Below are 26,227 nucleotides of genomic sequence, written 5' to 3'. Positions count from 1 at the left end.
ATAAACATGTCCTTCCTAGCTGCTTAGGAAGCCGAGGCGGTAGGATTCAAAATTCAAGGCCAGCCTGGGCAATTTAGTGAAGCCTGTCTCATAATGAAATAACGGGCTAGGGATGCAGTTCAGTGAGAAAACACTTGCCTGGAATGTGTGAGCCCCTCAGTACTGAATTCAATCCTCAATGCTGTCCCCAAACAAAACAAAACAAAAACAACTTGCCTCTTCATTTTCTTGGGTTTCAAAAGATTGGGTTTTTGATGAGCAGAATTCAGTTGAGAAATAGTAGATATTGAGCATTCTTTTATTAAAGAGAAAAAATAATAAAGGAATTAATGGGAGCGGGAAGGGTAGATTGAGAGGTCGGGGCAGGGTGTGTTCTAAAATCAGGCCAGTTGGTTTTAATTTCATTTGGTAAGTGATGTCCATGCCACTGGGAAGTTTGAAACAGGCGTGCGTCATGATGTGAGTACGACAGAAGTGGGAATCTGGTGGCTAAGTTGAGATTGTATCAGAAAGGTAGCACATTAGCAAAGTGATGGGCAAACATGATGACTCCCAAGTTCCAGCCACAGGCCATCCATTTTTAGCCATGTTTGCCATATTTACTTGCTGCCCACAATACTGTTTTCATCAAATCTCTTTTTTTGTTGTTTTTTGAGACAGGGTCTCACTGAAGTGCAGGTGTTTTTCTTAATGTATGTTAAAATGTATTTATTTTTGCAGTACTGGGGATTGAGCCCAGGACCGTGGACATGCTAGGCAAGTGCTCTTCCATTGAGCCACATCCCTGGCTCCTGTTTTTTTAACTTCCCTGATTATGCCACCTACACACACACTGTCCTGTGGGCCACACACACACACCTCTGCATGTGTGCACTAGCAGCCTATGTCCCATTGGGAAATACTGGGTTAGTACAGTTTTCTAGGGGAGAGTGATGAAGGTCTGAACCAAAACAGTGGTAGGGAAGTACACCAAAGATGGGCACTTCAAGTGACTGGATTTGAGACTGGGAAGATGTTTGTGTTACAGATGTGGGGAGGTCACTTGACCCATGGTGTTGGGCAGCCTTAGCGTAGCCTACCCCAGGTTCTTCCATTTACCTTGCCTTGGTCAGATCCCTGCTCTTGGAATTGTTCTGTCATTAATTGGACATGACTAAAAAGAACATTTGGACCCAGTGGGTTCTCTGCCTTGTTCTGTTATTATCAGGAAACCTAGAACTTCAATGAGGTAATACTGTATCATTAGAGACAGCAGAGTTAGAAACCAAGTTAAAGTTGAGAAAGCAGCCACACTGGTCTTTGCAACCTTGTGCAATTTTTAGGGAAGCCTACGTTCCAGGATTTATTTAGTCAGGCAGTAAAATGCTCCCACTCCTCTCTGCTATTTTTTTTTTTTTTGGTACCAGGGATCGATCTCAGGACCTTGCACTTGTGAAGCAGGTGGTGAAACCACTGAGCCAAAATTCCCAGCCCCTCCTCTCTGCCTTTTTATTGCTTCCCTAAATGAAAAAAAGCCCTCATTGACCAGCCTGTTTTAGCCCTGATAGTGTCCTTCTTTCCCAAGACAGAGTGGTAATCACACAGACTAACTTGGACATAGGTGAGAGGGGCGCAGAATGAAGCATCAGGGTTGAGAGCTGAGAGTCCCAGGTCTGAACGCCCTGGAAAGAGGACAGCCCAGCCCCAAGCCTTTCAGAGCTCGTAGATTCCATTGGGTCTCTCAGTGGTGGCCTTAGGTCGTTTAGGGGTAGGATAGTTCTTGGTCTTACAGAACAACCCTGCATATTGCTGTCCCTTGGTTAATAAATATTTATAGAGCTTTTGACAGTCAAGATCTCCCTGTATAACTGGACACAGTGGTGCCCAGTGAGTGGTGCAGGCCTGTAATCCCAGCTGCCCAGGAGGCTGAGGCAGGAGGAGTGCAAGCTCTAGGCCAGCCTAGGTAACTTGGCAAGACCCTGTCTTAAAATTTTAAAAAAGGTGGGCCGGGGATTTAGCTCAGTGCACCGCGCCTGCCTCATAAGCGCAAGGCCCTGAGTTCGATCCCGGGTACCTACCAAAAAAATTTATTTATTAAAAAGGCTTAGGGATGTAGCTCTGTGAAAGTGTGAGGGCCTAGATTTGGTCCCCAACACTGAAAAGGTGGGGTGGGGACACTGGTTTAGCCAGGTTGAGTGCACCTGTAGTGCCTGCTACTTAGGAGGCTGAGTTGGAGGCTTAAGAGGTGGGGCCAGCTTGGACAACAATGGATTCTGTCTCTTTATAAAACAAATACCATCACTAGGGAGGCTGAGGCAGAGGAGGGTGAAATTCTTTTTTTTTTTTTGGTACCAGGGATCGAACTTTGGTCCTTGCACTTGCACAGCAGGCGGTGAAACCACTGCGCTAAATCTCCGGCCCCGAGGAGGGTAAATTCTAGGCCAGTCTAGGTTACATAGCCAGACCTTGTCTCAAAACAAAAACAAAACAAAGCCATTGAGTTAATGGGAAGTGTAATTTCAAAAGTTAGTCCTAGGGGCAGGGATGGGGCTCACTGGTTGAATGCCCAAAAAAGTTTGTCCTGATTTCTACTCTTGAGTACAGCTAAGATGGGTGGGGGAGTGCCCACCTGTGATCCTTGAACTTGGAGCCTGAGGCAGGATCACTGTGAGCACAAGGCCAGCCTGGGCTACATAGCAAGACCTTGTCTTGAAGATTACAGGTGTTACATTTGAACATTCTCTCCCAGGCTGTTTTTATTTACTTATTTATTTATTTGGCATGGGGATGGAACTCGGGACCTTGAGCTTGTGAGGCAGGCAGCAGCACCACTGAGCCACATCTCGGCCCCAGGTTTTTATATACACGCTTTCTGGGTTTGGTTGGTTTGTGGTTTTGCAGCACTGGGGAGCTGGGGATTGGACCTAGGGCCTTCGCGGTGAACCGTGCCCCAGCCCTTTTCTCTCAGTTTGAGGCAAGACCTTGTCAAACTGCCCAGGCTGGGCTCACACTTGTGCTCTTCTTGCCTCCGCCTCCCAGAGTGCTGGGATTCCAGGGTGGACCTCTACACCCAGCTGTGGTTGCTGTTTTGATTTTATGCATGAAGCAACAAGTATTGTTGGCACCTTAATGGCTCCCAGCTTTGTGGTGTTACTAGGAGAAACCCCAGTTTGGAGCAGTGCCCACAGATGTAGCTGGTTTTAGGACAGAAATGTATCTTTTTCGTGTTGAGTTTCTGAGACCATTTTGAGACCAAGCTATTGAGACAAGAAAATTTTATTTACTTATTTATTTATTTAGTACTGGGGATCGAACTCGGGTCCTTGCACTTGTGCAGCAGGCGGTGAAACCACTGCGCTAAATCCCCGGCCCCAAGAAAATTTTATTTTTTAACTTCAGACACTGCTACTAGGAGTGGACCCAGAAATGAGTTTGGCTTTCTTGTCCCAGACCCTGTCATCCCTGTGCTGCTGAGATGGGTCTGAGTTCCCTGGACCTCACTTAACCCTAACAGTGTACTCCCGGCAGAAAACCCAGGTGAAGCCAGGGGAGTGGAGCACTAAACTGCTTGTATTGGGATATGAGAAAAAGCTTAACGGTAGCTTAAATAAATATGGGACTTATATTGCCTGATGAGTCTAGCCATGATTTCTTTGATTCTCTTAGCCTTTTCTCTTATGGTTGAAATATGCAGCTCTAGTTATCACAGCCATGTTTGGGGCAAGAAGGAAAGCTAATATTTTCCCCCAAACCCCCTGCACACTTTCCCCTCATTGGTCAGCCTAGATCATGTGATCATCCCCACCTGCAAAGGCGGTTGGGGGCCCCAGGATAGTCTTGGTTGGCTTGAACCAGCAATGGACCTTCCCTTGGACTGGGCACACCGCTGACCCTCACAGATTTGGGGTTCTTTTAGAAAAGAGATGGAAATTGGATATGGGTTGGATAGGCCTCTTGGATAGATCTATCACACAGTGCCTCCAATGAGAAAGATTTGAAAGTGTAGCATTTAGCCAGGCATGGTGGTGTATGCCTGAAATTCCATTACTCCGGAGGCTGGGGCAGGAGGATTGCCATGAGTTTGAGGCCAACCTGACCTTCATAGTTCAAGGCTGGGCTGGACTACACAGCAAGACCTTGTCTCAAAAAAAAAACAGAAAAGAGAGAAAGAAAACCACTTGGTGGAGATGTTTATCCTGATCTCCTTAGCATAATAATGCTTGGCATTGAATGCTTTTACAGAAAGATGTTCAACTGTTGAGTTCTTTCCAAACCTAATTGTGAGTGGATTTCTCCCAAGCCACTGTATCTCCCCTTTGGTCTGCTTTACATGTCTCAGTTTCTCAGCCCAGGGAAGAAATACTGTGAAAGGAGGTGTTTTTCCTTCCTCAAAATGTTATCCTATCAACTTAGCAGACCGAATTTCTTATTTTGCTCCTCTGTTGGTCTTTCCACCAACTGCCTGGCCCTTGCTGCCCTCTGTCTGAGCCCCTGCATCCATCCTGCCTTCCAGATGCATGGTATTTATACTAGCTAGTTGAAAGTCTGAGGTTTACTTCCAGCACTCTACTAACCTTTCCTTTTTCTCTTTCTCCTCCTCTTTCTCCTCTCCTCTTGTTTTCCCTCCTCTCCGTTCTGCTGCAGAGCGTCTCTACAGCCAGCTTGAGCGAAACCGCCTGCTTTCTAATGAGCTGAAGCTAACGCTGCATGATCTGTGTGACTGATGGGCAGGGCTCCCTGATGCCCAGTAAACCGAGCTCACTGCTCACACCTCTGACCTGGACCCCAGCAAAAGCTGATTGTCTTTTCCAAAGTTATTATTTTGCCCTAAACAAGTTTTTACTTGAAGCAGTTAGAATACTATTGATTTCCTAATAGCTCTGTAAAGTTGAAACAGTTAAATACTGCATTTCTATCCCTCTATCAGAGATTATGGGTGACAAAGGAAGGGGCCCGAGAGGTTGCAATGAGAAAGCTTGGGAGAATTCTCTGTTTTCCACCTTTTCACTTGTGCACTGACTATAGGATATGATCTCTTGCATGGATGTTTTTCTAACAATAAAAAGACTGACTTGATAATATGTTGTACCTGCTTTATCTTCAGGCCCAGGGATGGGCCTTCTGACTGGGAGGAGAAAAGGGGAAGGGAGAGAAGGGAGCGGGGTATGAATGTGGGTCTGTGTTGCCTACACCTCTTCTAAGTTGAAGATTTAAGTATTTTCCTCCTCCCCTAGAGCAGCCAGTGGTTGGCTTGCTAAGCACCGCAGATGTTTCTTGATGTTCAGCACTGGTTTCATCCTGATATTTTCTCTCTTCTTGATTTTATGTTTAGTTGCAAGTAACTGTCACAGGCTCGCTCTGGTTAATGGCTCTGAAAAAAAATCTCTAAGTTTGGTTTACAAGTATATATGTTTGGTAGTATTCTTGGCTTTGCTTTTAGAGATTCTTTGGCTTAGCCGTGAGGGCTCATGTTTATCCGACTGATTAGTCCTTTGCCCTCTGCTTTTTGGAGAAAGCATGTAGTGAGTGCATGAGGCTCTTCCTGTTCTCTTTTCGAGTTGAGAATCCACCCGTCGTTGCTTGCAGTGGCCAGTGAGGCGCCACAAGTAGGTCCTGCCCTGGGACCAGAGCCTAGCAGAGTGAATGGCCGATGCCTCAGGCCTGCTCTCTTAGTGACTGAAAGCTGGAGCCTAGGCTGGGTGTGGGAGGGAGAGGAAGTGGTTGATGAGGTCCTCAGCTCCCTCCTGCAGGAGGTGCAGTGACTCTGCAACTTCAGTAGTCAAGCCAGAGGCCTGGCAGAACCTCAGTTCTGTGCTCTCGAAGGCAGTTGCTTTGTTAGTCTGCAGTTCTGCTGCAACAAGAGCAAGTCTCAGAGTGGGGAGTCCTTGAAACTTACTTTTTGTAACTTCTCTCCTTTACTCCCATTAGATAAGCTGAAATGCACCAAAGAGGAGCACCTCTGTACACAAAGGATGCTGGACCAGACTCTGCTCGACCTGAATGAGATGTAGAGCTCCCCAGTCCCGCCCTGCCGCTGCTCCTCCCTCTGACCTGACACCGCCTGGGGCCAGCCTGCCCGAGGCTGACCTCGAAACTGAGGGCTGATCTTTAACTGGAAGGCTGCTTTCTCCTTTCTATGTCCTCTCTCCCCACCCCACCCCACCTCACCTCACCTCCTGCACCTTGTCTTTCATCAAACTGTCTCTGCCTCTTCTCAGAGCTTCTGGCTGGGCTAGAGGCTGAGCACCTTTGGGAACAAGATTCAAGGGAATGTGAGCACAGTGGGAAGCATCTTTAAAAGCATGTTGTGATGTGCACATTTGTAATAACTTTTTTTGTTGTAACAACCATTTGTAAAACATTCCAAATAATCCACAGCTTCAAAGCAGCAGTCTGATTCCTTTCTCACTTTGGAAGGTAACTCAGCCTAATTCATAGTGCCCTCTACAGAAGAGGGAAAGAAGTATGGGCAGCTGCCTCACCAAGAGCCGAACAGCCCAGGGAAAGACTCCACTGTAGGAAACCTCTGCTCTGCCCCAAGCACCAGCCAAACCAGGAAGGTGGTCTCAGGAGGAGTTAGCCAGAAACAAAAACCGCACTGCTCAGGTTTTGAGCTTTAAGGTATCTTTGGACAACTGTATTTTCATTTGTTACTTTTTTTTTTTTTTTTTGGTACCGGGGATCGAATGTGGGACCTTGCGCTTGCGAGGCAGGCACAGTGCCACTGAGCTACCTCCCCGGCCCTATTTGATACTTTTTTCATCAGAAGTGAGCAAATTAAGATGGTGAGACCTCTGAGACTTTTTTTGTGTGTGATGTTGGGGACTGAACCACAGAGGGCCTTGTGGATGTTGGCAGGAGCTCTTCCACTGAGCCCGTACCCATCCCTGAGACCAAATTTTTGTCCAATTTCTACCCCTTCTCAGCTGCTCACTGATCGGATCGTGTGTCCCTCCCTTAATCTTGAGGTGACCAATTAATTGCTCTCCTGCCTCCTTGAAAGAATAGAAAAATGATGTTTTTGCCACAGATTCAGCCATATGAAATTCATCTCACCCTCTTCTGAGTCTGAAGCTGCTGTCTCTGAAAGTGCCATCTCATTGTGCTTTGTATCAGTCAGTGCTGGAGAAATCTTGAATAGCTTATGTACAAAACTTTTTAAATTTTATATTATTTTGAAATTTTGCTTTAGGGTTGGAGTGCACAGCTACCCCACCTGGCTGTGAGAGTTGCTAGAGTCTGTGGGCTGGCAGTGTGCTAATGTTTTGAAGTTTTTTCCACACCCACTTTAGGTGAGGTTTCTGTGAGGTCTGTTGGGTGTACATCCTGCAGCTTATTGGCTTAAAATGTATGCTCCTTTGTTGTGGTCTCTCTTTAGGGCCAGTCAGGAGAAAGAAGGACCAGAAGTGCAACTGTTTTGATACTGAATATTATTGCCAAGTGTCTTTTTGAAATAAAGAACCAGTCCCTCTAAACCTCAGATCTACTTGATTTATTTATAATCAAACCAAATATGCTTTCTCCACAAGAGTTACGGAAGTTTCAGATCTTTGTAGATGGCAATAGGATTTAATGTATAGCATACACTTTGGAAGCAGACCAAAACTAGGTTCAAAACCCAGTTCTTACATTCCTACTTGTTTATGTCCTAATGGTAAATCATTAGTATAAGCGTATATAACTCAACTCTGGAGCAGGACAGGAATCTGATTTCCTAGTGAAAATTACTGAGCTCTTGACAAAGTCCAGTTGTTTAGAAACTGGGAACTTTCCCCTTTATAGGCACAGACCAATGCTGATGCAAATTACTGCCCCCCCCCCAAGTATGTTGTCTTTTAATCTAAAAGCCAGACTGTAGACAACGATTTGAAGCTGAGAGAGGGCTGGGGATTTAGCTCAGTGTCACCACACCTGCCTCGAAAGTGCAAGGTCCTGAGTTTGATCCCTGGTACCAAGGAGGGGAAAAAAGTCAAGTGAAGCTGAGAGAATTTCTGGGTTTTTGTTTTTCAGGTGTTTTGTCCTGCTTGGTTCTTATTTTTTAAAAAGAACAAAACTTCCACTTAATGTTTAGGAAAGTAGCCATTTATTTATTTATTGTACTGGGGATTGAACGCAGAACTCAGCGCTTTCGATATAGGCGGCAGCCCCATTGAGCTAAATCCCCCGTCTGAAAGTAACCCTTTAAAATGAGTAAGTAGGGCCGAGATGGCACACGCCTGCAATCCCAGCACTCGGGAGGCTGAGGCAGGAGGATTGCTGCTCATTTGAGGCCAACCTGAGCTATGTATTGAATTCAAGGCCAGGATGGACTCAAAGAGAATAGGTAGTTTGCTGTAACTTGCCCAAGGATTGCCCTAGAAGAATTCCCACAATTCAGGGTGCGGGCCCCGCCTCCTGTGGCCTTGTGCCTGTGGATTGGCCCGTTTTGGCGCCCGGGCGTGGCTGTGGCCCAGCCGAGTCGGCCGTCGCCATGGCCCACGCTGAGGCCCTGGGGCCTCGACGCTCGTTCTGCTCGCCTGTACCGGGTCTCCTGTGGCTCCTGCCGTGTTTGCTTGGCACTCGGGCCAACAAGCTTAACGTTCCGCAGGTGTTGCTGCCCTTCGGCCAGGAGCCAGGCCCCGCGCTCTTCCTGCTGGAGGCCGAGCGGGGCTGCTACGCCTGGTGAGGGCGGCCGGGCCTGGTGAGGGCGGCGTGGGCCTCGGCGGCCGGGAGGGCGGGCCGTGCCAGTGCAGGTCCTGAGGGCCCCGAGGGAGGCGCTCCTCGCCGTGGTGTTGGGCCGACCCAACGGCTGCCAGGGCGGGGAGCCCTGTGAGGAGGCTGCGCTGGTGCAGAGTCCGCACAGCCTGGGGAGCAGGGAGACGGGGTCCCCACTGCCCCTGACAGCTGGTTAGTGAGTACGTACTAGCACCTTGCAGGTATTAGCTCGTTTACGTTTTACAGTCTTGTGGGGTAAGTACCATTCCTCTCCTAACTCATGCGGGAACAGGCTCAGAGGCTATGAAGTGTAAACGTCTTGGAACACGAGAAGATTCACCTTTGGTGGAGATGTTTCCGATACAAAAGTCCCCTTTGTACAAGGGAATTCGGCTAAGCTGTGAGGACGGGGCCGGGTGGCCCTGACTGAAGATGGAAAGACATGGTTTCCTGGTGTGAGAGGACCCACTGATAGGTTATGTCCTTACCTAGGCCTGGAACTCAAGCTAAAGGAGTTCCAAAATGCTGAGTGTCTGTCTATATCTCTATGGCTATTTCTCTCTGTGTCTGTGTGTCTCTCTCTCTCTGTCTCTCTGTGTCTCTCCAGTGCTGGGAGTGAGTCCAGGGCCTTCACACTGAGCTACATTCCTAGCCCTTTTTATTATTTTTGATTTTGAGACAGGTCGAAGTTACCCAAGATAGTTCAAACTTAGCATCCTCCTACCTCATCTTATCATAGTGGTGGGATTACAGGTGTTTATTATCTCTTCAGGGTAAGAAAAAAATATGAGAAAAGAAGGAAAAGAAGGGAAAAATGGAAACAGTTTTGTGGTAAATAGGGAGGGAAAGGGAATGGGGAAAAAAGAACCAGTATATATCATGTACAGGTACAAATTCTCAGTGATGTCAAAATGTACACCTAAAACGTACCAATAAACTTAATAAAAAAACCGCATCTGGGCATGGTGGTGCACACCTGTAATCCCAGGACTTGGGAGGCTGAGGCAAGAGGGTCCCCTTGAGTTCAAGGCCACCCTGGGCTGTATAGTGAGTTCAAGGCCGGCCTGGACCACGCAATGAGACCCTGTCTCAAAAAAATAAAAAACCAATAAGGTTTACCAGTATGAGAAGTACATCTTTTATGAGGAAGTATAAGGGAATTAGGCTTGTAAAATGAGCTAGTGTGATGTATTTCCCGATTTACAGGATGATGCAAGGAATCTCTAGTACTGAACGCTATTCCTTCCACCTATCCAAAACTATTAATGAATTCTTTTGGTAATTTGAGTTGGACTCATACTTCTTAAGTAACTTTTTCATCTTAGAGAACAGCCTAGTTTCTAAGATTATTATTATTTTTTTTATTTTTTTGATACCTGGGATTAAACTCGGGTCCTTGCACTTTTGAGGCAGGCAGCAGAACTACTGAGCTAAATCTCCAGCCCCATAGTTTCTAAGATTAGAGGAAATCATTTTCAGAGTATGAGAAAGTCCTGTCTCATTGGAAACACCATTTGAATCTTATTTTTACATATGAAGAGAGGAATGTAACTATATTTTAAATTGAGGGAGAAGTGAAACACTTTTTTTTTTTGGTACTAGGGATCAAACTCGGGACCTTGGGCTTGTGAGGCAGGCAGCAGCACCACTGAGCTAAATCCCTGGCCCTTGTAACACATTTAAGATTTTGCATAAGAGATTATTGAGAAAAGGTTCTGATCAGTCTGCCATTTTAATTGTGTTCCTAAGCAATGTTCTGACTTTAAAGAGTGTCATTTATACCTGTTAGTATGTGACATGGAAAAAGTATAGAAATATCTTTCAGCCAGGGTAACTGTAACCCATGTATTTCATAATATCAAGTATTTTGTTCTGCCAGGCATTCCACCCATGATGATGTAGTTACTGTTGAGCCTTTATATGAAAATGGCACCTTATGTTCTCAAAGAGCCGTACTCATTGCTGAATCTACGCAGCCAGTATGCCTCAGCAGTGTTATTCTTGCTCGAGAAATAGGTATGTTGAGAGTGGAGTATATAACACTTTTGGATAGAATAATCCAATGACTTGTATAATGATTAACACAAATGCCATTGGTTTGAACTGATAAGATGCAGAAAAATGGATTCCTGCAATATAAACCCTGATTATTATTCTAAACTTATTTTATTTCTGGTATATCTGGCACCTGGTATGGTGTCTACCAGGGAAACCAGTTTGGATTAATGAAGAAAAGGGGGGCCGAGTATTTAGCTCAGTGGTTCCCCCACCTGCCTCAAAAGTGCAAGGTCCCAAGTTCCATCCCCGGTACCAAGAAAAAAGAAAAGAAGGAATCATTCACTTGGAACTAATTTAGGTTGTAAGGTCTGAGGTTGGTGGGGTGAAGGGAAGATAGTATGAAGACTAGCACTTCTCAAAGAATGGTCTGTGAACGTGAATCCTCACCACCCCTTGTATCACATGCAACTTGTTAGAAATGTCAATTCTTAAGCTCCATCTCTTATCTGTTTATCGAAATTTCTAAAAAGGGTGCCGGGGTCTGTGTTAACAAGTTTCCTGGATGATTCCTTTTCTCTCCTTCACCTCCCACTAATTCTTTTTTGTGTGTAGGTATGTGGTACTGGGGATTTAATGCAGAGAGCAGTGAGCCACATCCCTAGACCCTTTTTATTTTGTTTGTTTGTTTTGGTACCAGGGATCGAACTCCAGTCCTTGGGCTTGCGCAGCAGGCAGCGAAACCACTGAGCTAAATCCCCGGCCCCCTAGCCCCTTTTTATTTAGAAACAGAGTCTTGTCAAGTTGCCTGGGCTGGCTTTGAACTTTGGGTCCTCCTGTCTCAGATTTCTGAGTAACTGGGATTGCAGCATTTGCCACCACAGCCAGCTAATTCTTTTTATTTTAAAATTTATGTATTTATTTTCATTCTGGGGATCGAAGCCAGGGCCTTGGACACATTATGTACTAAGCACTGCTACATATACTCTACACCTGAGCTACACCTTCAGTGTATATAGATGATGGAGACTCCTGGTGATATACTCCAGGTTGAGTACCCTGCCAGGATTGGAGACAGGCTATCTGAACAGAAGCAAGTGAGGGAGGAGGCTTTGCAAGGGAAGCAGTGAACAGTGAATTCTGTTATTCTTTTGACAGATACTTCCTGAATTTCCTACTATCTTTTTCCTTTCTTTTTTTTTTTTTTTTTTTTTTTTTGGTCCCAGGGGTTGAACTTGGGACCTTGTGCTTGCAAGGCAGGCGCTGGAACCACTGAGCTAAATCCCCGGCCCTCCTTTTTTTTTAGACAGGGTCTCACTATGTAGCCTGGGCTGGCCTCAAACTCACAGTGATCCTCCTGCCTCAGCTTCCTGAGTGCTGGGATGCAGGCATGCGCCACCATTCCTGGCAAGTTTTCTACTATCTATAAGATGCTTATAAAGAAAAAATTATTTCCATGCACAGTGGAAGCACGTGGGAGGTTGAGGCAGGAGGATCACTATGGATTCGAGGCTAGCCTGGACTACATAGTGAGACCCTGTCTCAAAAAAAAAACCCAAAAAACAAAACCATGCCATTTAAACACTATTGATATTAAGGTGCTTATAAATTTGTTTGTAATGTTTTTGCTAAATAGTGTGGTAAAGACAATTAGTACCTGTCTTAGTTTCAGTTCATAAACGGCTGGCTCCAAGGCAGGGGGTCATGGCAGAGGGGCCTCACAGAGGAAAAACAGTCCATGGCAGGCAGAAGGCAGCAAAGCAGCAAAATAGTGAAGAAGGAGCAAGCGACCAGCAGTGACAACAGCAACCCCCTTTCTGTCCTTTACATTCTATCCAGGCTAATAGGGTGCGTAGCACTCACAACCAGAGTGGGGTGTCCTTAAACCTAGCATCCCACCATGAATCCCAGCATCACATCCCTAATCCCAGTGTCACACACTCTAGATCCAGCCACCTATGAAAAGCCCCACCTATGAATGCATTAGGCTTTGGGGAGCATCTAGATACCAGCTATAACTGGCTGTGCCAGAGATGATAGGTAAAGGTAAGAGTCCTGAGGTGGCCCTGCTCTGTGGTAGGAATGCTACATTTCTTGTAATTTTTTTTCTTTTTGACAAGGTGTTGCCTCCATTTGGCAAAACATTCAAAGAATCCTGGGTATTTAGCTCAGTGGTTCTGCCACCTGCCTTGCAGGCACAAAAACCTGAGTTTGATCTCTGGTACAAAAAAAAAAAAAAAATTTAAAGAATCTAAAAAGTTATATAGTGAAAAAATATTTCTTTAATCTCAGTTTTCTAAGAGGCAAACTTCTTGTATCCTCAGTTTACTGTTTGTTTGTTTGATTTGGATCTGGTGATTGAACTTAGGGCCTTTGCACTGAGCTATATCCCCAGCCCTTTTTTCATTTTTTAGTTTAAGACAGGCTCTCTCTAAGTCACAGGCTGGGCTGAAACTTGAGATCTTCCTGCCTCAGCCTTCCAGGGTGCTGGAATTACAGGCATGTGCCACCATACCGGCTAGTACATGCTTATTGATTGACTAGTTACAGCAGTGCAGTATAAGCAAGATCTGATTTGAAAGGTAGTATATGCAAGTCAAAAAATGTTTGCTGTTTCTGCCCTCTCCTCTCTCTTTTCTTCAGCACTGGGGATCAGACCAAAGGCCTTATGCATGCTAGATGCTAGGCAAGCTCTCCAGCATTGAGCTATATTTTATTTTGCGACAGTTAAGTTGCAAGACTGGCCTTGAACTTGCAATCCTTCTGCCTCACCCTTCTGGGTAATTTGGATTATAGGCATGCCCCGCCATACCTAGCTTTTGCAGCTTTTTTGTCTGACTCTGTATCCCTTTGGTTCTCTCAATCCTGGCTTCATATTCATTCATACCCCCCCATCTTTTCTTTTCCATCTCCCTAGATAACAGTTTTTTCTATCTCAGTTTTCTTTTTTCATTACTTGACTGCATTATGGACTTGAAGTATATTAAAGTATACTGAAGGATATGGCCTGGTACAAATATTTGTTATAATAATCTAATGAGATGGGCGTGGTGGTGCATGCCTGTAATCCCACCGCACTGGAGGCTGAGGCAAGAGGATCACCATGAATTGAAGGCCAGCCTAGGCTACAAAATGAGTTCCAGACTATCTTGAACTACATGGTAAGGCCCTGTCTCAAAACAGCCAAGGCTAGACTTGATGGCACACACCAGTAATCCCAGCACTCAGAAGGTTGAGGCAGGAGGATCACCGTGAGTTCGAGGCCAGCCTAGGCTACATAGCAGTTCAATGCCAGCCTGAACTACATAGCGAGATCCTGTCTCAAAAAACAAAGGCTGGGGATTTAGCTCAGTGGTGCTGTGGCTGCCTCAAAAGCACAAGGTCCTGAGTTCGATCCCTGGCACCAAAAATATTTATTTTATTTTTTTGGTACCGGGGATCGAACTCGGGTCCTTGCGCTTACGCAGCAGGCAGCAAAACCACTGAGCTAAATCCCCGGTCCCCCGTACCAAAAATAAATAGTCTAATAAAGTTGTTTACTTTTTATGTTAAAAGCAGGTAATTTAAGTATGTGACATTTTTTCCTACTCTAAATTTACTTGTAATTAAATTCATCCAAAGTAACTATTTCTTTACAGACCATGCCCTTGTGTTGAAAAGCTTCCTCCTAATAGTCAGATGAGTAGGCATTATGTGTACAAGGCTTTTCATATTTTTTATGTAAGGTCGGGCTGCTTCTGTTTTGTCATTGCCTTGCGTATTTCTCCACTGAAGAGAGGGATTTAATTTCCCATTTTCTGCTGGGTTATCTATGCCTGATTACCTGGTGGATATGTTATCTAAACACACCCTTCCTTCCTCACTCCCTCCTTCCCTCCCTTCCTTCCTTGCTATCCCTGGAACACTTCCTTACTGGTAATTCAACCAGCATATCTTGTGAGACTTTAACTTCTCTTAGCTCTTGTTCATAGACCTAATGTTTTGGTCTTTAAGTCTTTTAACTTCCGGTTTCCTTCAGTTAAATATTAATCAAAGATTAAATAATTTTAGATGTACAGAAGAGATGCTAAAGTAGTACAGAGAGTTCCTAAACGCCCTTCACCCAATTTTCACCAATGACCTTTTTTTTGCTCTAGGATTCAATTCAAGACACTTTATTACTAAATTAAGTTTTCATGTTTCCTTAGAATCCTCTGATCTATAACAAATTTCTCAAGTCACTTTTGACACTTTGAAGTACGCTAGGTGTTTCATGTTTTGTCTCAGTTTGGGTTTGTCTAATGTTTTCTCATGATTAGTTTGGGGTTGTGAATTTTTTGAGGAAAAACCTCTTTTTGAGGTGAAGAGCCCTCCTCATTGCGTTATGCCAAGGGAGTACAGTTGATTCCTCACTGGCAGTGATGACCTTGATCCATCTGCTAAGATGGCATCTGTCAGCTTTCTCCATGCTCACGTTTCTGTTCCTCCCTTCCTGTGCACTGTTCACTGTAGGTGACCACCACGCATGGTGGTACATGCCTGTAGTCCAGCTTCTTAGGAGGCTGAGACAGGAGCATTGTTTGAACCCATCCTGGGAAACATGATGAGACCCTTTCTTTAAAAAAAAAAAAAAAAAAAAGGTGAAGTGATTATTAACTCCAGCCCACATTCAAAGGAAGAAGAATTAAGTTTCACTTCCTAGATGGAGGAGGGTCAGAGAATCTTTGAACATAGATAGATTCACCACCACAATAAGTAATAAATATTTGGGGAAGATATTTTGATATATCCTGTTTTTCCCCAGTTTCACCCTCTAATTTTACCATTTATCCATGAATCTTGCTATTGTGGTGTTCTGAGGTCAATTTTCTATCTCTCTCATTTCCTGTATTTGTTAACAAGTTTATTCTCAAAGATGTCTTACATCTTCCCTTTAATTAAAATTTTTTTTAAATTTTAAAATACTATTAGTACATGTTTGTAGTACATAATGATTGCATTCATCATGGAGAGGGACCGGGGATTTAGCTCAGTGGTTCCGCCACCTGCCTCACAAGCAGGAAGACCGGAGTTTGATCCCTGGTACCAAAAAACAAACAAACATCATGAGAAGATGTGTACATAACACATCTTAATTCTTTTTTCATCCCCTTCCCATTTGTTCCCTTCCCTTCCTTCCATCTTTTTATTTATTCAATTATTATATCAGTATGTCCTCTTTGATATTTTATTTTGGGGTTGTAATCCAATGTTACTGCAATTTATTTTGCTACTCTAGTTTTTCCAACTTTGACCATTGAGAGCTCTTTCAGGTTTGCCCCTCATTCTTTGGATTTACCTCTATTGTTTTTATTTTTGCTGTTTAATTTTTTAATATTTTCTTATTTTGTGTGTATGTATCTTACCGAGGATTGAACCTAGGGCTTTAAACATGGTAGGCAGGTCCCCCACCACTGAGCTATACCCTCAGCCCTTTTTATTTTAAGTCAGAGTTTTGCTGAGTTGCCCAGACTGGCCTTGAACTTGAAATCCTTTCACCTTAGCCTCCAGAGAACTGAGTATAAACATGTGGCACCATGCTCAGTTTAGTATTTCTTTTTTTTTTCCTTTTGGTACTGGGGATCAAACTCCGGTCCTTGGCGCTTGCGCAGCAGGCAGCAAAACCACTGAGCTAAATACCAGGCCCCAAGTCATGGTACTTTTTGTTGAAGAATTGTATTTAGAAACCAAGATCCAGGTGCAAGTGTGCTTGTTGCTACTGGAATGTCGTTGCTTGTAGGTCCTCTTGGCAGATAGCTACGAGAGTCATGTGTACATGCCAGCCTGTATAAGCATACACATCCATATTTCTGTATCTGTCTGCATACATGTTAAACATGTGCTCACAGTGGTATCTTCAGTTCTAATCCTGCACCACACAATTCAGTCTAGCCTTCCCTTGCTTATTTGTAATTTCATTCTCCAGAAGGGAGAATGACTCATTGTCTACAATGTATTTATTTATATGTCCATCCCTAGTGTGGGTGCAAGTAGCAGCATGATTAATTTAATTTTTAATGTTTTTTTCTGAGAAAAAGTATACTATTTCTTGAAATAAGCATATTTTGATGCACCTTAGCCTTTTTGGAAGACATTAACTTGTATAATCTGTTAACATTCTCCACTGATTTTAAAATCCAAAAAAAGGAAATCTCCCATTGCTGACATGATGCCAAGCTACAAATAAATTCAGAGCCCTGCCGGGGATATAGCTTAGTGGCGCTGTGCCTACCTGGCAAGCCCAAGGTCTTGAGTTTGATTCTCAGTACCGAAATAATTGAATGAATAAATAAATAAATGCAGAGCACTATTATAACAGCCAAGAGAAAATACAAACAACCTTGCTTCTTCAAAGAACAGCAGAGGAAGAATTCCACCTCCCAGAGGCTTAGTCTGAAAACTGCCTATTCGCCAGGTGTGGTGGTCCACACCTGTAATCCCAGCACTCAAAAGGCTGAGGCAGGAAATTACTGCCAGTTCAAGGTTAGCCTGGGCTACATAGTGAAACTCTATCTCAAAATAAACAAAAAACCTTGCCTATTGGTACCAAACAAGACTCCCCATACTTTTGGCATCATCTGGCCTGTGAGATCCAGTCAGGTTTCAAGGCCTTGGAAACCTTTATTCCGTGATCCCTGTTATAAATCTCAACTCCACCAGTGGTCCCGAAGGCCTCTCATCAGTTGGCACATCAGCGTCTTTCTTGGTGGTGATCACGTACATAGGGGTCGCCTTTAGCAAAGGGAGATCTTGTTTTGTAACACAGGGGCTCGACATCTGGTACAACCCTGGAGGACTAGTCCACCCGGCACTTCGTGTATCTGGTTGTATCTTTTACCACCTTGCTGGACTAATTTATGAATCTCTGTTTTGCTTCACTTAATAGGCTGGCAATAAGGTCATCTCGCTCTGAGCACTTGGGAGCCTTGAGTCATCAGATTGAACATCTCAGTTTTCTTCTGCTGCTCAATCTACTTTTCTTTCTTCTTTTTTTTTTTTTTATGTGCCAGGAATTGAACTCAGGCCCTCGTGCTTGCCAGGGAGACAGTGCACTGCTGAGCTATATCCCTGGTCCCTTCTTTCTTCTTGTAGTAGTCCATAATCATCTTTTTTGTTTTTTGGGGTGATTTTTTTTGTTTTTTGAGACAGGGACTTACTATGTAGTTCAGGTTGACCTTGAACTCACAGTCTAGCTCAGGCTGGCCTCGAACTTGTGGTGATCCTCCTCCCTTAGCCTCCCAAGTGCTGGGATTGAAGGTGTACACCACCACACCAGGCAGTATTCCATAATCTTGTCCTTCGGTCTGTGCAGGAGAACCTTTCCCACTGTTGAACTCTTTCACATTGGCTTCTTGCTTAGTGAAAGCCATCACAGGCTTAATCTGCTTTTGTATGTCAGCACTGCTGAGGGCCATGGTGAAAGCCATAGAGGTCTCCAGGTGACTGGCTTGAGTTTAGCTTTGTAGAGGGAAGTGAGATGAACAGGAGAGGACAGCCTGGCCAGTCTCAGGGCTTTCAATCTCCTGCTCCAGGCAACAAAACAGAACCAAATCCTGATAAATGTTTTAAATATAATTTAATTTTATCACTTTTATTTTTGGTACTGGGGATCGAACTCAAGTACTTGCGCTTGTGAGGCAGGCGCCGGAACCACTGAGCTAAATCCCCGGCTATCACTTTTATTTTTGCTTTGTTTTTTGAGATAAGGTCTCACTCTGTTCAGGCTGGCCTTGAACTGACAGCAGTCCTCCTCAGCCTCTTGAGTGCTAGGGTCACAGGGATGCACCACCATGCCCTGCTAAACTCCTATTCTTATTTTTCCATGGATGAGTGAAAACATAGATGAGTGTTTGGGAACCATGTTCTAGAGTCTTGTTATAAACAGATTCTTAGATCTTTTTTTTTTGGTATGGGGGATCAAACTCTTGGACCTTGCACTTTTGAGGCAGGTGCCAGAACCACTGAGCTAAATCCCTGGCCCAGATTCTTAGATCTTGCATGCTGTTTTCTATATAGTAAAACAGCTGTTACAGTCTTTTTTTTTTTTCCTAATAATCTTTAGATGCATGCCTTAATCCCAGCACTTGGCAGGCTGAGGCAGGAGGATTGCCGTGAGTTCAAGGCCAGCCTGAAATACAAAAAAATGTTTTCTTTAAATTTTATTTTATTTTATCCCACCTCCTCTCAAGCCCCTCCCCTCCCTATGTACAAAAGTTTTTTTTCCATTTTCTTCCTTCTATTTACAAAAAATTTTTTTAGTATAAGCTTTGAGTATTTGAGATATCTATAGATTTGTGACCTGTTGGATTCAGTACTCAGCTTTTTGTTCATTTTAGTGACTGACCATGAACTACACTGTGATGTTAAGGTTGATGTGATAAACAGCATTGAAATTGTATCTCGGACCCGGAAACTCTATGTAGATGATTCACCTCTGGAACTGATGGTGAGAGCATTGGATGCTGAAGGTAAAGAGATTCACAGGATTCAAACAAAATGACCTAAAATAAAGTAATACTCTTTTAACTTTAGCACTTGGAAACAGAAATTTGAATATAAAATAGTTAGGAAATAAGACTAATTTTTGATTTGGAGATCATGTTGATAAGGAAATAATAATTCTGAGTATAGTTCAATGTATTAGCTACATTCTTGCATAAAATTTCCCCATAATTATTCTTTGTTATCATCAAATTCATCTCAGATATCTGAATTCTGCAACTGAGCTTCTGTTGATAGTCCCTACGTCAACAATGAACATTTTTATTTTTTTGTGGGTTTTTTTTGGTACCAGGGATCGAACTCAGGTCCTTGCGCTTGTGCAGCAGGCGGTGAAACCACTGAGCTAAATCCCCTGCCCAACAATGAACATTTTTAAACCAAAGCTGACCACCTACTCTACCATTGAGTGACATCCCAGCCGCCAGTAGCTCTGCTTTGATCTGTCTGCTTCCTGTAGGCAAGGATGATTAAATGTAAATGTAAACTTGTGTAAAGGTTTAAGTTAATCCTTCTTGAGACTAATCCTATATTGCTTTAAGTATACTATACTAATTCTGTAATATGATATTAAAATATTTTATTGCCCTTCATCTGTAAACTATTAAGAGTAATTTTTAAAATCTGAAAAATGAGTTACTCTGGAATTTTATTTTATAGAAATATGTGTTGGGCCAGGGATTTAGCTCAGTGGTGCTGCCACCTGCCTCACAAGCACAAGATCCTGAGTTTGATCTCCAGTACTAAAAAAGACCAACTAGAAAAAGGAGGGGCCAGGGATTTAGCTCAGTGGTTCCAGCGCCTGCTTCCCAAGCGAAAGCGCAAGGTCTCGAGTTTGATCCCTGGTACCAAAAAGAAAAAGGAAATATGTGTTAATGGATTAAAGGTGCCTTGAAGGCAGCTTTTCTGTAGAAAGAAACAGAAGAAATGTGGCGTTATTTTTTTTGTTATCCAGAAGTTAATCAGCTTGACTATTTTTTCCTTTTGGAAAGTTTGCACAGCCTCAGTACTTATATCATTTTGTAGGGATAGTCCTCATAAATATTTTAACTCATTAATTATAGTGCTTGCTTGTTACTGAAAGAGGCCTAAAGAAAAAAAAAGTGAAAATAGAAGGAAAAAATGGAAACAAAGCTTTTGTATATAGGGAAGAGAGGGGAGGCCGAGGGGATGGGAAAAAAAAGAGGTAGGGGCCGGGGATTTAGCTCAGTGGTTTCACTGCCTGCTGCGCAAGCGCAAGGACTCGAGTTCGATCTCCGGTATGCACATTCCCTGTGACAAGTGTTATCATTATGTATATCGAAAATGTATCAGTAAAGGTTTTGCTTAAAATAACCCCATAATTTTCTAGTTAGAGTTCCCTTGTTGCAGATACTTAAACATTTTTGGTTATATGATTGAATCTTATCTGCTTTTGGCTTGCTCTACAGGAAATACTTCTAGCAGTTTGGCAGGGATGATGTTTGAGTGAACCATTGCTCAGGATGACAAGTCAGCAAGAGAAGAGATGTCTAGCAAAATTAGGTAAACTTGAAACCAAACGTAGATCATCTCACTTTGTTTGTTTTTTTTTTTTGGTTTTTGTTTTGTTTTGTTTTGGGGCACCAGGGATCAAATGCAGGACCTTGGGCTTGTGAGGCAGGCGCGGCACCACTGAGCTAAATCCCTGGCCTGATCATCTCACTTTGAAAGAGACCTCTGCCATTGGGTGGCACACTGAGTAGCTACTATTTGTGTGAACTATGATAATCCTGTTGTCTGGACTTTTCTTTTTTCTGGTACTGGGGATCAAACTCAGGACCTTGCACTTGTGAGGCAGGTGCGGTGCCACTGAGCTAAATCCCCAGCCCTGTCTGGACTTGTTTTGGGGTATTTTTGGGGTACCGGGAATTGAACTCAGGGCCTCGCGGTGGCCAGGCAGATGCTGTGCCGAGTCTGGACTTTTTGAAACAGTAATATCTTTGATAGAATAACATATAGTGTATGTAGGTACCATTTTGGTAGTTTACTTTGAGTCTGAGATCAGGACTATATGATTATTTGAGCCAAGTGTGTCTTCTGCACATTCTGCGATAGAATGAGTAGAATACTGTGAAATTTTGTCTTCAGTACCCAGGAGCAGATCTCAGACCACCCTAGTTTTAGTTCTACAGTTTTAGCCACAGGCATATTAAATACTTTTCTTATAGACCTTGTGGAAAATAGAAGTTTTAAAACTCCACCTTGTATGGACAGAGAGACTATGTTTAATGTCTTCCAGAAACAAATTTTGTTTTGCATTTTTAGGATTCTGAAATACCCTGAAGCAGAATATTCTCCCCCAGGCTACATAGTTGAGATGGAAAAAGAAGAGAAATGAGGGGATAGGATTTTGGTGTCTGGCATTAGAACTGGTATTGCTGCTATAAAAGTTCAAATTTATGAATCATTCTATAAGGTAAAAAGTTTGTGTTATAAACTTTCATCTTTCATCTTGCTTCTGTGGAAAATATAGTTTCTTATGTTTATCTACAGTAGAAGCTTTCTGACCAATTGTTGATTTTTTTTTTTTTTTTTTTTTTTTTTGAGACAGAGTCTTGCTGTATAGTTCAGCCTGGCCTTGAATTCGCTATGTAGCTCAGGTTGACCTCGAACTCATGGCGATTCTCCTGCCTCAGCCTCCTGCATGATAAGAGGGGATACTCACTACCATATATGCCTCAGCTTCCTGAGTACTAGAATCACAGGACTGCACCACCACACCCACCCAAAAAAGTCACTTGAAGATAAACAATAAAAAACACTTATCTTTCTTAAATATATTAGAGTATCATCTAATTATAATTACAAATATGACTGGGATTTTTTATTAAAATATTCTCAAAATATATTTTACAGCATTAGTTAGTTATAATTACAAATAGGACTGGCATTTTATTGATCAATCCTTTGATATTGGTCCTAGGCCTTTCTCTGACCATGAATTCACTGTTTAGAAATTGACATACTCTTTCTTGCATAAAGTATGGTATCTAGTTTCATTTTTTCCTATGGTCAAATGAAAATTTAGACATATGTGAAACAGTTTGAGTGCAAAATTCCATGTCTTCATGGATTTCCCCCCGAGCTTTTACATTTCTCACCTGTTTCTAATTTGGTAGCACTTACTAGCAACTTGTCTTTACCTTTTTTCAAAACATTTAAATTTTTAGGGGCTGGGGATTTAGCTCAGTGTTGCCACACCTACCTCGCAAGGGCAAGGTCCTGAGTTCGATCCCTGGTACCAAAAACAGACAAAGAATTACAGTTCAAAACATTTAAATTTTTTACAAACAATAGCTGTCTCTTACATACATTTTTATTTTATGCTTCAGCTTGATTTGGAGAGAGGGTCTCGCTATGCAGCCCAGGCTGGCCCGGAACTTGTGGCCATCCTCCTGCCTCAGCCTCCTGAGTGTTGGGATAACAGGTGTGAGCCACCATGCCTGGCTTACTTCTTTTAGGTTTTTCATTTTTTTATTCTTAGTCTGAATGACTTAGCTAATAAGCAACTTAGAAAGTTAATACAGTATTATGATTCATGATCACTATTCAGGCTAACTGAAATTATGACTTGTCATTCGGAAAGAGCATCTTTTAAATCTTCATTAAAATTTTTTAAAAACTTTTAAAACCTGAGCTGCTTTTTTTTTTTTTTGCAGTACCAAGGATTGAACTCAGGACCTTGTGCTTGCAAGGCCAGGACAGTGCCACTGAGCTAAATAAAATAACCCCTGGCCCAACTTGAGCTTTTTTTTTTCTTTTCTTTTCTTTTTTTTGGTTCTGGGGATCGAACTCAGGACCTTGCACTTTCGAGGCAGGCACCAGAACCACTGAGCTAAATCCCCGGCCCGAACCTGAGCTTTTAACAGGGAAAATGCCCTTAAGGATTTTGTCTATGGAAACATTTTCTCCCTCCTTTCTCTTTTAGAATGTGGCAGCAGCACTGATACATCTCCTTGTTTTAGAGAATGTCTTTCTTATACCGTCCCATGATATTTATCTCTTAGTAGGAGCATATGTTAAGTACAAAGCTGCAAAAATGGTTCAGGGAATAATGACAGGTAAGTTGCTTTGTCTTCCTCTAAATCATGTTTCCCAAATCCTTTCTGGTGATAACAGTACAAACAACACTCTTATATATATGAAAAATACTTTTCTGGGGGTACTGGGGATCAAACTCAGGACCTTGTGCTTGCAAGGCAGGCGGCAGAACCGCTGAGCTAAATCCCAGCCCTGAAAAGTACTTCTTAACCACTCTACTTGCACTAATACTGGAAAGAAATAGCCCCATATCTTGAAACAGGTTCCTGACACATTCAGGCTACTTAGCTTCAGTACCCATAGGCATCTGACTTCTCTATTCAAACAGCCACCCAGAATTTACCAGCTTTTGTGGGGCAAGTGCAGGGGCTTGAATGCTCACTGATCTTTGCAAAAGTTGTCTCTTGAGGGCCAGGGATTTAGCTCAGTGGTGCTGCCACCTGCCTCAAAAGCGCAAGGTCCTGAGTTCGATCCCCGGTTCCAAAAAAGAAACAAAACCAAAAAGTTGTCTCTTGAGCAACTCGGTTCCTTAGCTAAAAGCTTAATCACTCTGTTGACTCCAGAAGTCCTGTTGAGTTTATAAAGTGTACTTTAGCACTTTTCCTTACTTATCTAACAATGGCAATCCCTCCTGCTATCTAGTTCACTAGCTGTAAAGAATGCCAGCAATACCAACAGTCACCTCATGTATCATCCCCTCTTCTCCCAGTGGCTACCTGTAGAAATTTATAGTGCGAGAGAAATCAGAAAGAGGACATACTCTGTTTAGGCTTCCCTCAGATCATTCTCTTAAAATCCAGCAGTAACCACTGTCACTTGGAATGGCTGTTGTCATTACGTTTATGTATCTTTCGTGTCTTATAGAGGTGAAATTTCCCCTGGAACATTACACACTGGAATTGCAGAATCATAGAGTTGCACATAATGGATCTCTTTCTAGCAAAGTGGCTTTACTGGATGAGAAAACGGCCACAGTGACTGCCTTCCAACTGGGCCAAACTGATCTTGTCTTTGTCCACAAAAGTATCCTTTTGTTTAAGTTTCAGTACCAGTCAACCATTCCCTCCACGTGCTAGACATGTTCCGTGGTAAAAATAATTTATTGAGATTGATTGATCATAATGCTACTATACTTTTTTTTTGCTACTACACTTTTTCTATGTTTTATTTTAAACAACTATAAATTTTTATTGTCATTATTTCTCATAATGGATAGATAAGAAAAAGAATAATTGGAACTTGGGATCTGTTGATATAAATACTTATTTGCATCTTCAATCAATTATAATTTGGGGACTAGGGAAAATGGAGTTTGGAGAACATGCATGAATTTAATTTCCTCTTCCCTGTTTTCACATAATAATTAAATAATTGAGGAAAGGTGGTATTGTCTACAGTAGGTATTTAATATTTTTGAAATTGACCCAAGCATGGTGGTCCATGCCAGTATTCCCAGTACTTGGAAGGCTGAGGCAGGAGGATCACTGTCTCTTCAAGGCCAGCTTGAGCTACATAGTGAGTTCAAGGCCACCCTGAACTACATAGCAAGACTCTGTGTCAAAAAAATATATTTTTAGCTGCATGTGTGGGCACACCTGTAATCTTAGCACTCAGGAGGCTGAGGCAGGAGGATTGCCACAATTTTGAGGCCAGGCTGGGCTACATAATGAGCTCTGGGCCAGCCTGAACTACAAAGGGAGACCCTGCCTCAAAAAAACAAAAATAAAAAACAAAAAAATTTTAATGGAGTTGAGAGTGATTTTTTTGTATTTTATTTTTAGTATATGTTTGTGATACATAACTGTAATCATCTTGGTGATTAGTACATATACATCTCGCATCTCGATCATTTTTACACCTATACCCCTCTCCTCTTAGAGCGGAAAATAATTTTTAAATTCACTAAAACTCCATAAGGATTAAACAAATAGATACTGTACACAGAGCTCCATTGGTGTCAATGAAAACAAAGTAGAATTAAGACAAATTCTCAGAAAATTGAAATATAACTAGGACTTCATTTTTCAGTGTTTGACTTGGAAATATTTCCTATTTTTGAATATTTGAATCTGAAAAAATTATTCAGCAATTTTTGGTACTGAGGATCGAACTCAGGATCTTGAGCTTGCCAAGGCAAAGCTTTGGCACCGCTGAGCTAAATCCCTAGCCCAGCAAATAGTAATTATATCCCTACTATATTCTCAACAGTATTCTAAGTGCTGGGGATATAGACTGCTGTAACCCATGATAGGTGGGGAAGTCCTCTGTGGTAAGGCAACATTGGAGGAATAAGCCATCCAGATATCCGGGTGAAAGAGCTGGGTGAAGGAGCAGTTGCACAGGTTGTGAAGTGGGATATGTCTGGTTTATTTAAAGGAGCTTGAGAAAGAAAGTGGAGCTGAAATGTGAATTGGGAAAGTGGTAGAGGTAATAAAGTATAGGGAAGGGGTAAATTATACAGGGTACAGTATCTCATGTAGAATAGTATTAGCTGTTTATATTATTTGTCTTACTCATTAAGGAGGGATATTGAACAAAGTTATTTGTTCTTTAGTCATTTTAAAGGGCAATATTAGTCAGCTTTCCTGTTGCTGAGAACCACCGACACTCAAAGGAGAAAAGTTTAATCTGGCTCATGGTTTCAGGGAGCCAGTCCATAGTAAGCCAGCTCCAAGGCAGGAACATTGTGGGAAAAGGGTGTGGCAGAGAAAGATGCTTAGTTCCTGGTGGCTGGGAAGCTGAGGAAACAGTGCCAGAGAGGAAGGGAGAGAGGGATTAGATAGAAGGATTTATTAGGCAGAATTTAAAGTACAAAGAAATAGAATATTGGTGAGAGAGAGAATGAATAGGAATTATAATCTGGAGCTGGGAATATTTGTGGTTTTGGCCATGGAATTTGTGAATCTATAGAAAGTTGGGGGTTGGTTTTTTGTTTTGGTTTTTTTTTTTTGGTACTGGGGATCGACCTCGGGTCCTTGAG

The 26,227-nt window shown here is 42.7% G+C and overlaps 2 protein-coding genes across 17 annotated transcripts in view; both read left to right on the top strand.

Annotated features, from left to right (window-relative positions):
- The window catches only part of Tpm3 (tropomyosin 3), a 30,283-nt gene extending 22,829 nt beyond the window's left edge, over nt 1–7,454 (top strand). For 8 of the 16 annotated variants that reach the window (XM_087203307.1, XM_021249261.2, XM_021249259.2 and 5 more), the window contains one exon: nt 5,908–7,454. In XM_087203307.1, the coding sequence (XP_087059433.1) occupies nt 5,908–5,911 (4 nt within the window). In that variant the 3' untranslated portion in view covers nt 5,912–7,454. Of the gene's footprint in view, nt 1–4,623; nt 5,059–5,907 lie in introns of those variants that run through there. The other 8 variants (XM_021249263.2, XM_021249258.2, XM_021249264.2 and 5 more) reach the window with 1 other exon arrangement.
- Nucleotides 7,455–7,594: 140 nt separating this feature from the next.
- Nucleotides 7,595–26,227, top strand: part of Nup210l (nucleoporin 210 like) — a 93,077-nt gene continuing 74,444 nt past the window's right edge. Inside the window, 7 exon segments of the mRNA XM_087203444.1 lie at nt 7,595–8,640; nt 10,553–10,689; nt 19,023–19,154; nt 20,616–20,709; nt 21,472–21,622; nt 23,135–23,267; nt 24,112–24,280. Coding sequence (XP_087059570.1) covers nt 8,450–8,640; nt 10,553–10,689; nt 19,023–19,154; nt 20,616–20,709; nt 21,472–21,622; nt 23,135–23,267; nt 24,112–24,280 — 1,007 coding nt within the window. The 5' untranslated portion in view covers nt 7,595–8,449.

Source organism: Heterocephalus glaber, unplaced genomic scaffold (genome assembly GCF_053883595.1).
Source record: "Heterocephalus glaber isolate CG9 unplaced genomic scaffold, H.glaber_assembly_v1.0 deba00001795, whole genome shotgun sequence".
Lineage (NCBI taxonomy): Eukaryota > Metazoa > Chordata > Mammalia > Rodentia > Bathyergidae > Heterocephalus > Heterocephalus glaber.
The sequence above is the reverse complement of the archived record's forward strand: the minus strand, read 5'-3'. Positions and strand labels throughout refer to the sequence as shown.